This window comes from Mustela erminea, chromosome 7 (assembly GCF_009829155.1).
Source record: "Mustela erminea isolate mMusErm1 chromosome 7, mMusErm1.Pri, whole genome shotgun sequence".
Classification (NCBI taxonomy): Eukaryota; Metazoa; Chordata; class Mammalia; order Carnivora; family Mustelidae; genus Mustela; species Mustela erminea.
This window is the reverse complement of record NC_045620.1, coordinates 91,233,544-91,249,789: the sequence shown is the minus strand read 5'-3', so window position 1 is coordinate 91,249,789 and position 16,246 is coordinate 91,233,544. Positions and strand designations below refer to the sequence as shown.

At 37.7% G+C, this 16,246-nt stretch overlaps 1 protein-coding gene across 8 annotated transcripts in view; it reads right to left on the bottom strand.

The window, feature by feature from the left end:
- Window positions 1-16,246, bottom strand: part of ALMS1 (ALMS1 centrosome and basal body associated protein) — a 202,152-nt gene that overhangs the window by 159,152 nt on the left and 26,754 nt on the right. For 7 of the 8 annotated variants that reach the window (XM_032352471.1, XM_032352467.1, XM_032352468.1 and 4 more), the window contains 2 exons: window positions 5,191-5,386; window positions 418-535 (listed from right to left, as the gene is read on the bottom strand). In XM_032352471.1, the coding sequence (XP_032208362.1) occupies window positions 418-535; window positions 5,191-5,386 (314 nt within the window). Of the gene's footprint in view, window positions 1-417; window positions 536-4,855; window positions 5,072-5,190; window positions 5,387-16,246 lie in introns of those variants that run through there. The other variant, XM_032352473.1, reaches the window with a different exon arrangement.

Below are 16,246 nucleotides of genomic sequence, written 5' to 3'. Positions count from 1 at the left end.
GACATATACTATAATATTAGTTTCAGGTGTACAACACATGTCATGGTAAGCTCTACAGAATGAATAGAACTGTCAAAACACTACGTTATGCACCCAAAACTAACACTGTATGTCAACTATACTACAATAATAAAAATTTAAAAATAAAATAAATTATGCCTGGAATGCTAAAATACATTAAAAACCATTTTTAAATAAACCACAATTGTATGGCTCATTTTTACACGTGTATTACTCTACCAAATTAATGTGCATCATGTCTTAACTTAGGGCCTTGTTACCTTCCAAGGGTGTGCTGAAAATATCTAACCCCCACTCCAAAGTCTCACCTTAGCCTGAAGTCATTAATATTAGTAACAACTTAGAACAAGAAAAAGTAGGAAGTTTACATGCAAATAAAAAAATAAATCATCCTACCTCAGAGGTGCAAAATCTGGTTCGCTTCGTTGAAATAAGGAATCAGATCCAAACTCTTGATCTTGTGTCATACATGTCAGCAAAGGCAAATCAGGGGAAGCAAAGTTGTCTTGTATGACTGCAAAGTTTCAAGCATAAAAATGTTGGGAATGCTGAAAGTTAAATGCTTAGCTTACTCATGTAATACTTTAAAGAACCTAAATACGTAGCCATCTGGAAGTTTCTAAAAGCATCAGAATGATAACATAACAGCATTTAAAGTACAAAATTTCAAAGATAACCCTGAAGGATAGGTATTATTATGCCCATCTCACAGCTGAGGAAACATGATTATAAAATTTAAGAAATACGAATTTGCCCACATGCCAATAGCTTAAGGGTCAGAATGAGAACTGAACTTAAACACTAATTTCTTAGCGAGTGCTCTTAGCCATTATGAGTGTTTCTTTCCATCTTAAATCAAACTGTAGTCCATAGGTTCCTGGGCATCCCTAAGACATTCTCAGGAGGTACCTAGGGTCAAAGTTATATTCAAAATAATATTAAGATGTCATTTGCCTTATTCACTCTCATTCTCTCACAAGGGTATGGTAGAATTTTCCAGAAGCTACACCATCTGAGATATAGCAACATACTGAATGCAAAAGCAGATTATCAAAATCTACCTCTCCTCTATGAGGTCAAACATTATAGAGATTTTTTTTCTTAAATAAAACAATAGCACTCTTAAATATTTTGTTCTGGAAAATAGTTATATTTCTTAAAAAAATGTAATTTATGTTAACATGCAATGGAGTTGTTATTTTTTTATGAGTTAATAAATATTTTAGAAATTTCTAAGTTTTAATTTCTAAAATGGGAAATTATCAACAACCCATATAAACAAAAGCTCCTTGAAGTCCTTGGTAATTTTAAAATATGTAAAGGAGTCCTGTTCTCGAAAAAGTTGGAGAACTGCTGATTTAAAGGAAAAATAATTCTTGTGGATTCCTGAATGTCAACTTAAATAATTCCTATTATATGTACCTAAGTACATACAAAGTAGGTATAAACTCCTCATTATTTATACCATTTATATAACTATAAAACAAAAACAAAATTTTAATAGAAATAAAACTATAAAACCATCAATATGCTAAGATTAATTTAACTGGATAGGTGATACTTTGCTAGAACTAAACATTCTTTCACTATGAATGTGATATCATTGCTATGGTACACTTTCTTGATTTCAAAATGCCTATAATTCTGCATGACAACACCTTCCCTACCATAACTGTCATACCATTGTTTTAATTTTTGGTCTAACTGCTTCTCACCTAGACAGTCAACTCCACATCCACTTTATTCACAGCTGTATCTGCAGTGCCTACCAAAGTACTTGCTACACTTAGTTACTCAAAATAGAATTATTTATTAAAAATTAACTTATTAAAAATCAAGCAGGATGAGAATGATAACCTTGACTACCAAGGACTGCTTGGTATGATGATTCCTCTTTGACCTTGGCTTACAGACTCAGTCTTAAACCTTCATAACAGAGAAGTCTCTCATTCCTCTAAAAATCATAAAGGTTTTTAACAAAGATCCCACATTTCTTCACATTTAGACAACGCTGATGGCTTAGGCCACTATTTTTTGAAATATCTAACTGTTCTGACACCAGTCATCATCATGACATCTGCTGCTGGTGAGACCGATACACCCCCCAATGACTGTATACATATGTAACAAAACAGCAATGATGAAATTTCCTCTAGTGATATATCAGATCCGGGGTCTGCTCTAATAACTAAAAATGTTCTATTTATCTAAAGTAAATGAGAAGGTTTAGTTCTAAAACCTTAACTAGAAAACGTTTTAGAAGCCACATTGCATAATCTCCAACCCAATGTTGAAATTCTGTTAGAGAATTTTGCTTGACATTTTGCAGTGATGTAAACCTCACATTTTCTGTTGTTATATGGTCTTTATACTATTAAATGGCTCCGTTAGAAAAGTTCTTTGTTATATCAAATTGAAAACAGCCTCCCTATAAGCTATGTATTCTCATTTTAACCCCTAGACTAAGAATAAGCAACCTTTTTTTAAAAGGTCAACTAATAAATATTTCACACTTTGTGGGTCACATATGGTCTCTATCACATGTACTTGTTTTTTTCGTTTTTTACAATCATTTAAAAATCCAAAAACTGGGGAGCCTGGGTGGCTCAGGGGGTTAAGCCTCTGCCTTCGGCTCAGGTCATGATCCCAGGGTCCTGGGATCGAGCCCCGCATCAGGCTCTCTGCTTGGCAAGGAGCCTGCTTCCTCCTCTCTCTCTGCCTGCCTCTCTGCCTATGTGTGATCTCTGTCTGTCAAATAAATAAATAAAATCTTAAAAAAAAAAAAAATCCAAAAACTATTCTTAGCTCATGGCCAGTACAAAATCAGATCCTTGCACCAGATCATTATAATACCAATCCCATGGTACTGTTATTTTTCTGTTTACTAGTCTTCCCAAGAGTAGAAATAGCTTTCATCTATATATCCCTAGCATTAAACACACTGTAAGCACTTAGATATTTGTTAAGCAAATGAGTGAATAAATGAAAGGTAAACTCCTTCCTCTTTAGCTTGACATCCCCTCAAACACCTGATCATAACAAAGTCTTCTCTTTGATCTACTGTCATACTCATTTCCTCTCAAAAAGGAACTGCTGTGCTGTCGATATCTTTCTTTAAAAAAAAAAATTTTTTTATTCATTTATTTATTTTAAAGAAAAAGAGAGTATGTGAGGTGGGGAGGGGCAGAGGGAGAAGCAGAAAATCCCAAACAGTCTCCAAGCTAAGCATGAAGCCGGATCCCAGGACCATAGCCAAAATCAAGAGTCAGAAGCTCAACTGCCTGAACCACCAAGGAGCCCCACTGTCAACATTCTTTCTTAAAATGTGATACTAAAACAGACTCTGATGGTCTACATCATAAAACACACTGGTGCCCATATTCTGATCTGAATAACCTTGACTTATGTTTGAAAAAAACTTGTGGGACACCTGGGTGGTTCAGTCAGTTAAGCAGCTGTCTTCAGCTCAGGTCATGATCCCAGGGTCCTGGGACTGAGCCCCACACCGGGCTCCCTGCTCAGCAGGGAATCTGCTTCCCCCTCTCCCTCTGCCTGCCGCTCTGCCTACTTGTGTGCTCTATCAAATAAATAAATAAAATCTTAAAAAAAAAAAAAAAAAAAAGAAACTTGTTGAATTAACTCCTATTGGCGCTCCTCTACAAAACGCTGACAAGATAACATCATGGTTAAATCTCATTCCACTGTCAAGGCTAATTCTACACTTGATCTTAGCCAAAAGGCTGAGAAGCGTTTTTTTTTGGGGGGGGGGGGGACCTGAATAAAACAAAAACAAGAACAAAATAATATTGCCTTAATTATCATTTAGGCATAAAAAACTTAAATCACCATACTGGTTAACCATTCTACTATACCCACACGATTCAAAGTAGTAATAACACAATTCTATCTCCCACCCTGATAATCTGAAAGGTACTTCACATTTACCTTTTGTAAAGAGCTAATAAATCAGTGCCATATTAAGCAGAGGAAACCAGTAAGATCTACCTCAGACAAGTCATTTAACCTCTTTATCTCACTTTTAGGGTCTGAAAACTGAGAATAACATACGACTTAACTAATTCTAAGAATCTAATGAAGCAATGGATAAAGAAGAAGTGGTATATATATATATAATGGAATACTATGCAGCCATCAAAAGAAATGAAATCTTGCCATTAGCAACAACGTGGATAGAACTAGAGGGTATTATGTAGAGCGGAATAAGTCAATCAGAGAAAGACAATTATCATTCCTGATAATTCCTGATAAATTTCTGATATGAGGAATTTGAGAAGCAGAGTGGAGGGTTTGGGAAGTAGGGAAGGAAAAAATGAAACAAGACGGGATCATGAGGGAAACAAACCATAAGAGACTCTTAATATCACAAAACAAACTGAGGGTTGCTGGGGTAGGAGGGTATGGAGAAGGTGGTTGGGTTATGGACATTGGGAAGAGTATGTGCTATGGTGAGTGCTGTGAAGTGTGTAAGGCTTACAATTCACAGACCTGTACCCCTGGGGCAAATAATACATTATGTGTTAATAAAAATAATTTTTAAAAATCTAAAAAAAAAAAAAGAATCTAATGAAGCAAGCTTGTAAGCATTTATTTTGTTTTTTAAGGATCATGGAGGTTCCATTGCGAGAGATGTTGTCAAAAGATAATATATAGTTTACCCCAAGGAAAAATCCACAACCTCAAGGCCAAGGAGGTATACCCACTAGGGAGGAAGTTATCACCTTTCTACCTTCTGTGAGCAACAGGACATAATGAAGGGCAGGTACACATAACTAGACCAGATGGTCAGTGTAGAAAACCAAAATTAAGCTAATACCTTTGAGGATGGCTCTACAGAGCTCCTCAATTCATGAAAGGATTTAGGGGTGCCTAGGTGGCTCAGTCAGTTAAGCGTCTGACTCGGTTTCAGCTCAGCTCATGATCTTGCAGTGGAGAGATCGAGCCTTGAGTTAGGCTCTGTAATCACTGCAGAGTCTGCTTCAGATTCTCTCTCCCTCTCCTTCTACTTCTCCCCACCCCCTGCTCGCTTGCACCTCTCTAAAATAAATAACCTAAAAGAAAGAAAAAGAGATTTAGATGCAAGACCCAAAGTCCCCCCAAAGTATGTTATAAATATGTTATTACTACTAGTTAAAAATAAAGAGGCATTACCTAGCAGCGGCGAACATAAGAGACCTCTCTTGGATTCCTTTCCTTGATTTTCTGGTTGGGTCAATATACCTTCCTCCACAGAGGTGAGGTCTGTCACTTCGGTCCCTTCCTCTCTCATATTAAACCCGGTCTGGGTTATATCCAAGGTGTGAGAAGAGTCCATCTCTTGAGGAAGATACTGCCAACATTCTGTTCTCTAAAACAATAATTTTGAAGGAAAATATGCTAAATCATTGACCAAGTTACCATATACATTAATATTTAGATACAAATATCCATTAACTCATGTAGTATTTGGCTTCTGTGTGATAACATTCTCATCATAGTGTTTTTGGAGAAAGTAAAACTGTTCTTTCTGTATATTTTTCACAATATTAACTACATAGAGCTCTTCCCATCACTACCCACTTTTAATGTGTTATATCACTAGCATTTCTGTTATTCTTTAACAGTTCTCTTCACTATATTTGGTTCTACATGAAATCCTACAATTTGATTACAAATCTGAATTACAAAATTAAATGTAAAAGATATATAAGCCAAAATTATAAAACAGAAGGCCAAATGTCCAATTTTTAGTTCTAAAAACCAAAATTACTGTCAAATTTTTAAAAGTTTCTAACTACTTCTATATTCTTGTACTTATCTCTTGATAGACCTGAAACAACCAATTCATGGATTGGCACCAATCCACAGACCACACTAAGTACCAATGTTGAATTAAAGACTATCTGAAATTACTGAGGTTCTATATGTTGTCTAACTGAATTTAAATTTTAAAAAAGACAAATGGTTAACAACTTTATCAGCATTTTTCTTTTAAATTTCGTATTGGTTAATGAAGATATTCTTCCTACCATGCTATGAAAGTACACTTTTACTTTCATATTTAATTAATTTGATTAGGAATGAACTCTATATTTGATCAAACTATAATACAGTATCTTTTTTTCCCAATTAAGTCTGATGATGTACTAAATTTCTTTCTAGTACATTTCCTACTTGGCAATGGTAGATCAGATTTTAATCATATTTGCAAGCACTCTAACATTTTCACTCATACATATTCTTAAGATTGATCAGGATTTTCAAATGCCTTGCTTTGTTTTCTAACCTTATTCCGTAAACTTGTCCTATATATTTTTTAAGACTTTATTTATTAATTTGAGACAGACAGAAAGAAAGAGAGAGAATGAGCATGAGCAGGGGGAGGGGTAGAGGGAAAAGGAGAAGCAGACTCCACACTGAACGTAATGCCCAACATGGGGCTTGATCCCAAGACCAAGACCATGACTTGGGCTGAAGGCAGACGATTAACCAACTGAGCCACCCAGGCACCTCAACCTATTGATTTTCATGATTTGTAAATAAGTCTATTACTGAACTTTTCTTTCTTTTTTTTTTTTTTTTAAAGATTTTATTTATTTATGGGGCACCTGGGTGGCTCAGAGGGTTAAGCCTCTGCCTTCAGCTCAGGTCATAATCTCAGGCTCTTGGGATTGAGCCCCACATCGGGCTCTCTGCTCAGCAGAGAGCCTGCTTCCACCGCCTCTCTCTCTGCCTGCCTCTCTGCCTACTTATGATCTCTGTCTATCAAATAAATAAATAAAATCTTTTTAAAAAAATAAAGAAAGCCCAAAATTTTAAAAAAAGATTTTATTTATTAATTTGATAGACAGAGATCACAAGTGGGCAGAGAGGCAGGTGGGGGCTGGGGGGTGGGGAGCAGACTCCCTGCCAAGCAGAGAGCCCAATGCAGGGCTCGATCCCAGGATCCTGGGATCATGACCTGAGCTGAAGGCAAAGCCTTTAACCCACTGAGCCACCCAGGTGCCCCTGAACTTTTCTTTCTTAACCAATTCAAATGTTTCTTTTTTTTTCTTTTTTCTATTTTTTTATTTTTTCAAATGTTTTAAGAGAGTATAAATTTCTTATTCTCAAATAACCCAAAATCTATAAAAAGATGTATTATAATACAGAATGATTTTCTCAAACACTTTCATTTTTGAAGTTATTAGTTAAAATTACCATTACCTAAAATTCACTAATTACATGTTCTTTTAGTAAGTTAAGAAAAAAAAAAAATACACAACTATCCACTATTTACTATCAGTTATATGAATATATGCAGGGAAAAAAACCTCATCTACAGCTTCTGGGATTATAGAACAGTAGACCTTTGACATTCCAGAATATCTCAATCCCTGCTATGCTGGATAAATCAGTCCAACTCAGATCATCAAAATCATGTTTTCAATACTTGGAAACAAAAGGTGATTAATTTTAAATTTTTTCTTTTGAGAGTACTCCACTCTATAGAGCACAGTGAACCAAAGAAGTGTTCAAAAGCAGGGGAATTCCAGTCATTGTGTGACTACCAAAAAATCTCTAGTCCCCAACTCCTCTCAGTCTCCTCGAGCATGGTTTGAACTTGGTCCCACAGTTTATTCCTCATTCCAAAGAGACAGGTTATCTGTTGGCTCTCCTGCCCATCCTCTGGCCTAGTCAGAGCACTCTACTCTAGCTCAACCTCAGTAATTCTTTAACCTCATTAAGACAATTATCCTAATACATTTATACTTTTCATAATTCCTTTCTTTTCCTGTATTTCCTTCTTTTTTTTTTTTTTAAGGATTTTATTTATTTATTTGACAGAGGGAGATCGCAGGTAGGCAGAGAGAGAGAGAGAGGAGGAAGCAGGCTCCCTGGGGAGCAGAAAGCCAGATGTGGGGATCGATCCCAGCACCCTGGGATCATGACCTGAGCCAAAAGCAGAGGCTTTAACCCACTGAGCAACCCAGGTGCCCCCTGTATTTCCTTCTTTACCACTCTGAGAGTTCAGAGTCATCCTTATAACCACTGCCTTGCAAACATCTTTAACTTTCCTGCACTCTTCTCCCATTATCCTATTTGCCTGGTAAAAGCTCAGTTCTCTAGTCGAACCTTCTCCTTATCCGAACAAAGCAGTGGCGCACTGCTGAGTAAAGCACAAACTCAAACAGTTTTTCCCTTAAATTGATGATATTAGGGATGCCTGGGTGGCTCAGTCGTTAAGCTTCTACCTTGGACTGGGGTCATGATCCCAGGGTCCTGGGATCAAGCCCCGCAGCGCTCCCTCCTCATCAGGGAGCCTGCTTTTCCCACTCACACTCCCCCTGCTTGTGTTCCCTCTCTCCCTGTCATTCTCTCTGTGTCAAACGAATACATAAAATCTATAAAAAAGAAAAAAAAAATGATTGGGAGGATCTTTAAAAAAAGTAATGACCTTAAACCTCAAGGGCACTCAGAATTGCCTAGAAACCCTACTATATTTTCCTGCTGAACTGACTTGCTGAAATGACTACACTTTTCTCTCCTCAGAACTACTGAACTCTCCTTCTTCATTTTTTTTCAGTGTTCCAAGATTCACTGTTTATGTACCACACCCAGTGCTCCACGCAATCCATGCCCTCCTTAATACCCACCACCAGGCTCACCTAACCCCCACCCCTCCAAAACCCTCAGTTTGTTTCTCAGAGTCCACAGTATCTCATGCTTTGTTTCCCCCTCCAATTTACCCCAATTCACTTTTCCTTTTCTTCTCCTAATGTCCTCCACGTTATTCCTTATGTTCCACAAGTAAGTGAAACCATATGATAATCGCCTCTCTCTGCTTGACTTATTTCACTCAGCATAATCTCCTCCAGTCCCATCCATGTTGATACAAAAGTTGGGTATTCATCCTTTCTGATGGAGGCATAATACTCCATTGTATATATGGACCACATCTTTTTTTTTTTTTTAAAGATTTTATTTATTTATTTGATAGAGAGAGAGAGAGATCACAAGTAGGCAGAGAGGCAGGCAGAGAGAGAGGAAGGGAAGCAGGCTCCCCGGTGAGCAGAGAATCCGATACTGGGCTTGATCCCAGGACCCTGGGACCATGACCTGAGCCGAAGGCAGAGGCTTAACCCACTGAGCCACCCAGGTGCCCCGGACCACATCTTCTTTATCCATTTGTCTGTTGAAGGGCATCTTGGCTCTTTCCACAGTTTGGCAATTGTGGCCATTGCTGCTATGAGCATTGGGGTACAGAGGGCCCTTCTTTTCACCACATCTGTATCTTTGGGGTAAATACCCAGTAGTACAATTGCAGAATTATACTGTAGCTCTATTTTTAATTTCTTAAGGAATCTCCACACTGTTCTCTCAAGTGGCTGCACCAATTTGCATTCCCACCAACAGTGTAAAAGGGTTCCCCCTTCTCCACATCCTCTTCAACACTTATTGTTTCCTGTCTTGTTAATTCTGGCCATTCTAACTGGTGTTAGGTGGTATCTCAATGTGGTTTTGATTTGAATTTCCCTGATGGCTAGTGATGATGAACACTTTTTCATCTATCTGTTAGCCATTTGTATGTCTTCATTGGAGAAGTGTCTGTTCATGTCTTCTGCCCATTTTTTGACATGATTATCTATTTTTTGGGTGTTGAGTTTGAGGAGTTCTTTATAGATCTTGGATATCAGCTGATGACCTCATCTTGTACTTCAATTAAGTGAAGAGCAGGAGATGGAACTTCCTTATCTTCCTATCATCAGATCTAAATTCTATTTTCATCTTGTGACTTTAAAAAAGTCTCTGTACCTACCAAAGGCATCATCTTATTCCATTCTTTTCAACAACTGCCTTCCTATACTAAGCTCCTGCTTTCATCCATTTGCCCTCTCTACTAAATCATTCTTCTCCCCAAGCAAACATATATAATTTCCCATCATAAAATAAAATTATGAAACATTCCTGTTCAACATTCCTTTTGTTTATGCATATCTTTTTCTTTTTCTTATCTTTTTTTCTTTTCTTTGTTTTAGTTTTTATGTAAATCTCAATAAACATTAGTTTCAGGTGTACAGTTTAGTGATTTAACACTTACATACAACACCTGGTACTGGTCACAAGTTTCTGTACATTATGTTGCTGTTTCTATCATACAGTGGTCACTTGTGTTATACCTTTTTAATCAATAAAAAAAGGCCCTCGAATCTCTAATGTTTTTGACATAAACACATTTTGAGGGAGAAATAAAGATTAGAGATACAAATTTGGGATTTTTAAGTATACAGATATATTTAACCCCCCAGATCCAAATGAGAACTAAAACATCCCAAAACTTCAAGCAGAAGTCAAAAACTCAAGTGAACAGGGCCAGGGAAGTAAGAGAAATGAGTAAATCTGCCTGAAGTTAGAGTGTTGGGACCTGTGGCCAAATATGCACTGCATACACACTTTAAAGGGTTCTATTTCGGGACACCTGAGTGGCTCAGTTGGTTAAGCCACTGTCTTCGACTCAGGTCATGACAACCCAGATTCCTGGGATCAAGTCCCGCATCAGGATCCTTGCCTGGCAGGGAGTCTGCTTCTCTCTCTGACTCTGCCTGCCACTCTGCCTGCTTGTGCACTCACTCTCTCTTTCTCCCTCTCTCTCTGCCTCTCTCTCTCTCTGACAAATAAATAAATAAATAAAATATTTTAAAGTGTTCTATTTCAAAATTTTAAAAACTGTGCGAAAAAAAAATGTTTTTTCTGAAAACCACATTTAACCATTATTGAGGCCCATGGCTTGCAACCTTTGACTTTGAAGTTTAACAGGGGGAAGATAAAGCAGCAAAGGAAACTGAGAGAGAATAGCAGAAGAGTAGAAAGAAAACTAGTAGGAGCTAAGAAAGGAAATCATTTTAAGAAGTTATGCAATGGTTAATGGTGTCAAATGCTATTTACTGTAGCTAAAATGAGCACAGAAAAGTGCTCACTGTATTCAGCTACACAAATGTTAGCAAAATTTGCTTACACAGAGTTGAGGTCAGAACACAAAGCAGATTAAGTAAAATAATAAGTAGATCTTAACCAGTGATATAAGGTACATATATTAAAAAGGAGAAAAAACTACAGTTGATATAACTGTAGGACTTAGAAAGTCCTAGAGGACCTGGGTTGCTCTGTTGATGAAGTGTCTGACTCTAGATTTCAACTCAGGTCATGATCTCAGGGTCATGTGAGCGAGCTCCACAGGCTCTGCGCTGGGTGTGGAGCCTGCTTGGGATTCTTTCTCTCTCTCTCTCTCTCTCCCACTGCCCCTCTCCACTCTCTCTCCTTTTCTCAAAAAAAAAAAGGGGGGGGCCAGGATCCTAAAAAAAATCTACAGAAGTCTACCACTAAAACCAGTAAATGTGATTAGCAAGGTCACTGGATACAAGTTCATTATACAGTTATTTATATTTCCATACACTCGTAATCAATAGAAAACTGAAATTTTTAAAAACATCAGTACGATTAATTACACCTTAAATAAAAGCAACGTTTAAAAAAAAAGTCAGTCTAACACAAACACGTGTTAAGTTTGTTACACTGAAGACAACAAAACACTGACGAAAAAATAAACACCTAAATGAAACTGAAAGAACTGTTGTTTGTGGATTAGAGAACTCAACTATTATTAAGATGTCAATTCTCTCCAAACTGACATATAACTCAAGGCAACCTTTTTTTTTTTTTTTAAGATTTTATTTATTTGACAGAGAGAGATCAAAAGTAGGCAGAGAAGCAGGCAGACAGGGGGACGCAGGCTCCCTGCTGAGCAGAGAGTCCAATGCGGGGCTCAATCCAAGGACCCTGAGATCATGACCTGAGCGAGAGGCAGAGGTTTAACCCACTGAGCCACCCAGGCGCCCTTCAAGGCAATCTTAATCAAAATCCCATCAGGCTTTTTTAATAGAGAAGCTGATCCTAAATTTATACAGAAATTACAAGAATCTAACATAAACAAAACCATTTTTCAAAAGAGGAACAAAGTGGGAGAACTCACACTACCTGATTTTAGGACAGTATAATAATTAAGAGTGTGGGACTGGCATGACAGACATATAAATCAATGGAACAGAGTTCAGAAACAGACCAACACATTTACAGTCAATCTGTTTTTTATAAAGATGCCAAAGAAGCATTAGACAAAAGTTACAGTATTTTCAGCAGATGGTGTTGTAATGACAATTAAATACTCCTATGTAAAAAAATAAAGCTGTACCCTTACTTCACATCATATACAAAAACCAACTAAAATGGATCATATATAATAAATGTAAAATCTACAACTATAAAACTTCAGAAACGGGTTCACAACTGGGTAAAATTTTGACACTCCCTCTTCCCTCAACCACAGGACATTTGGCAATATTTGGAGACATGCTTCACAGTTACAACAAGGGGGAATACTCCTGATATCTAGTGGGGAAAGGTCAAGAATGCTGCTAAACACTATAACACACAGGACAGCTCCACCCAATAAGGAACTATCTAGCCCAAAATGTCAAAAAGGCCAAGGTTAAGAAACCTTGTTCTAGAAAATATATAGAACAAAATCTTTGTGACACGAGATTAGGAAAAAATTTCTCAGAACACAACAATACAAACCACTAAAAAAAAACCCCAAATCTATATAACAACTTCATCAAAATCAAAGCTTCTGCTCTTCAAAAGAGGCACAGAATTCATTTTTTATGTGGGTTTTTTTTAAAAGATTTTACTTATTTATTTATTTATTTGTCAGAGACAGACAGACAGACAGAGCACAGCAGGGGGAGTGGTAGAGGGAGAAGCAGACAACCCACTGAGCAGGGAGCCCAATTCAGGGTTCAATCTCTGCACCCTGGGATCATGACCTGAGCTTAAGGCAGACAGAGGCTTAACCAACTGAGCCACCCAGGCATCCTGATACATAGAATTCAAAGAAAAACTTACAAAATACACATTTGATATAGGACTTGCATCCAGAATTTATAAAGAACTTCCAAACTCAACAAATGGAATAAATAAACCATTAAAAATGGGGGAAAGATTTTAAAAGACCCTACATCAAAGAAGAAACATAGGTGGCAAATAAGCACACAAAAAGATGTACAGTATCATTAGTCATTAGCAAAATGCATACTAAAGCCACAATGAGACACCATAATACACCTCTGTATAAAATGGTTAAAAATTTTAAAACACAACTACTGGCAATACCAAGAGCTGGCAAGGATACAAATCAACTAGAACTCTCATATATTATGGGAGAAGGCAAATCGGTACAGCCACTTTGGAAAACAGTTTAGTATGTTCTCATAACATTAAACATATAATTACTTTATCAGACAGCAATCTCATTGTTAAGTATTTACCAAGAGAATGAAACCATTTGTCTGCCAAAAACCTTCACCTGTATGGAATACTACTCAGCAATAAAAAATTAAAAAGAACTATTAATTCATACAATATGAAAAGCATGTGCTAAATGAAAGAAGCCAGTCTCAAAAACCTATACACTTCAATTCTGAAAGGGCAAAACTATAGGGACAGAAATCAGATCAGAGGTTGCCAGGGACTAAGGATGGGGACATGACTAGTTATATATCGAGGCACAAGGGAACCTTTCCAGGGCCATGACAATCTTGTATATCTCAAATGTGGTAGTGGTTATGACTGTAAATATGTGCCAAAGCTCATCAAACTGTATACCTAGAAGAGGACTGCTGTATTTAAATTATACATCAATAAGGTTAACGTAGCAGGAAACAGAGAAAATTCCTGAAAATTTCATTTAACAAGGAGCAGAATATTAAACCAAATAGCAGCTGGAGGGAAAGAGAGCATGAGACATTTGTACTCAGTTGCTGGGGTTGACATGGTCTAGACTGTGATCATCAGATAATAACGTAGTAGGGGCAGAAGTGTAGGAGGAGAAGTAGAGGAAAAGATCTGTGAAGGTTAGATCAAAGATCCAGGAGCTTTAGGCACTACATGGGTAATGTAAGCTGAAGTGAAAGAAACTGAGAACAGGGCAGCAAAAGCTATAGTTTCCAATGAATAAAGAGAGGTAACTCAGATAACAGCAACAAAGATGAACAAACAGAATAACAAGAAGGAGAAAAGAGGAAAGGGAATTAAAAAATGGCATAATGCTCCTGCTAGACTGAGGAACCCAGGCATAAAAAGGCAGAAATAAAGAGCTACAGGATCTATCCATGGTATATAGTATCATAAGACAGGGACAAAAGGGGAAGACATCTATTTTTGGACCACACTCTACATAAATTGTCCTCAGAGAATATGAAACTATTTGGGGATATATCCCTATATTCATTTCCTAGGACTGCCATAACAAAGTTACACAAATTGGGGGGTTCAAAACAACAGAAATTTATTTTCTCACAGGCTAGAGTTGTGGAGGCTAGAAGTCTGGAATCAGTGCTGGCAGGGTCATGCTCCACCCAAAGCCTCCAGGCAGGCTCCTTCTTTACTTCTTCCCTCAGATAGCCCCAGGCATTCTTTGGCCTGGGACAGTGTATCTCCATTTTCTGCCTCTGCCTTTACAAGGCTGATTTCTTCCTGTGTGTGTCTCTTACACATGCCGTTCTCCTCTCTTAAAAGGATATCAGTTATATTGGATTAAGGGCCTACCATACTTCAGTATGCTCTAAGTTATATTTGCAATCACCCTATTTTCAAACAAGGAAACCTTCTAAAATACTGGGGATTAGGACTTCAACAAATTCTGGGGCACGCAATTCCCCTTCCAGTTAAAGGTCCCAGAATCCTATGCACTTTCCAGTCAAGATTTCTTTTTTTTCTTTTTTTTCTTTTTTTTTAAAGATTTTATTTATTTATTTGACAGAGAGAGATCACAAGTAGGCAGAGAGGCAGGCAGAGAGAGAGAGAGAGGAGGAAGCAGGCTCCCTGCTGAGCAGAGAGCCCGATGCGGGACTCGATCCCAGGACCCTGAGATCATGACCTGAGCCGAAGGCAGCGGCTTAACCCACTGAGCCACCCAGGCGCCCCAAAGATTTCTTTTAACCCTCTTTTTTCCCCTGATGATAGCAAATCTCCTTCCTCCATATCTTGCATCAAATGGATCATCACTGCAATTTAGGGGAAAAGGAAGGTACCAGAAAAAATCTGATAACCAAGTTATTAGATAATCAACCTTAAATATTTAACCATTACGAATAAGGTTGCATTTTTTTTTCCCTCCAGCAAACATATGTAAGCTTCTTTCCTATCTGCTCCCTAGTTTTCCATCTCTTCTAAATTCATGACTATACTCTAGATTAGTACTCAAAGTATGGTCCAAAGATCACTGGCCATCATAGACATTCTCTCAGGAAATCTTCGCGCAGCTCCATCTACGCAAGGCCAGATTTTTTTTCACATACTTCAATGTATCCCAGCAGACTAAATGCACAAACAAATATAAGACTCCAACTGTGACAGTTAACTTTTTTTTTAAGATTTTATTTACTCATTTGACAGACAGAGATCACAAGTAGGCAGAAAGGCAGGCAGGGAGAGGGGGGTAAGCAGGCTCCCTGCTGAGCAGAGAGCCCGATGCGGGACTCGATCCCAGAACCCTGGGATCATGACCTGAGCCGAAGGCAGAAGCTTTAACCCACTGAGCCACCCAGGTACCCCTGTGATGGTTAATTTTATGTGTCAACTTGGCTAAACCACCAGATGACCAGATATTTGGTTAAACATTATTCTGTATGTCTCTATGTCTAACATTTGTCCACATACTGAGTAAAGCAGATTACTCTTTCTACTGTGGGCAAGCTTCATCCAATCCATTAAAGGCCTGAATGGAACAAAAGGCTGAGCAAAACAGAATTCACTCTCTCTGCCTGATGGTCTTAAGGCTGGTCTTCTCCTGCCTTTAGATTTGGGTTCAGAATAGAACTTACACCATCAGTTCTCCTGGTTCTCAGGCCTTTGGATTCAGATTACGACTATACTATCACCTCTCCTCAGTCTCCAGGCTGCAGATCTTAGAATTCTCAGCCATCACAAGAGCAAATTCCTTATTTTATGTGTGTGTGTATATACATATATGTATGTATGTCTCCTATCAGTTTTGTTTTTCTAGAGAATCCTGTCTAATACATCATCTTTCATTACGCCTGTCATTAAAGAGATACACAAAAATGTAAAACAATGTCACTCTTTCAACTAATTTTTTTGTCTTGGAAAATAGTTATTTTTCAGGGCACAT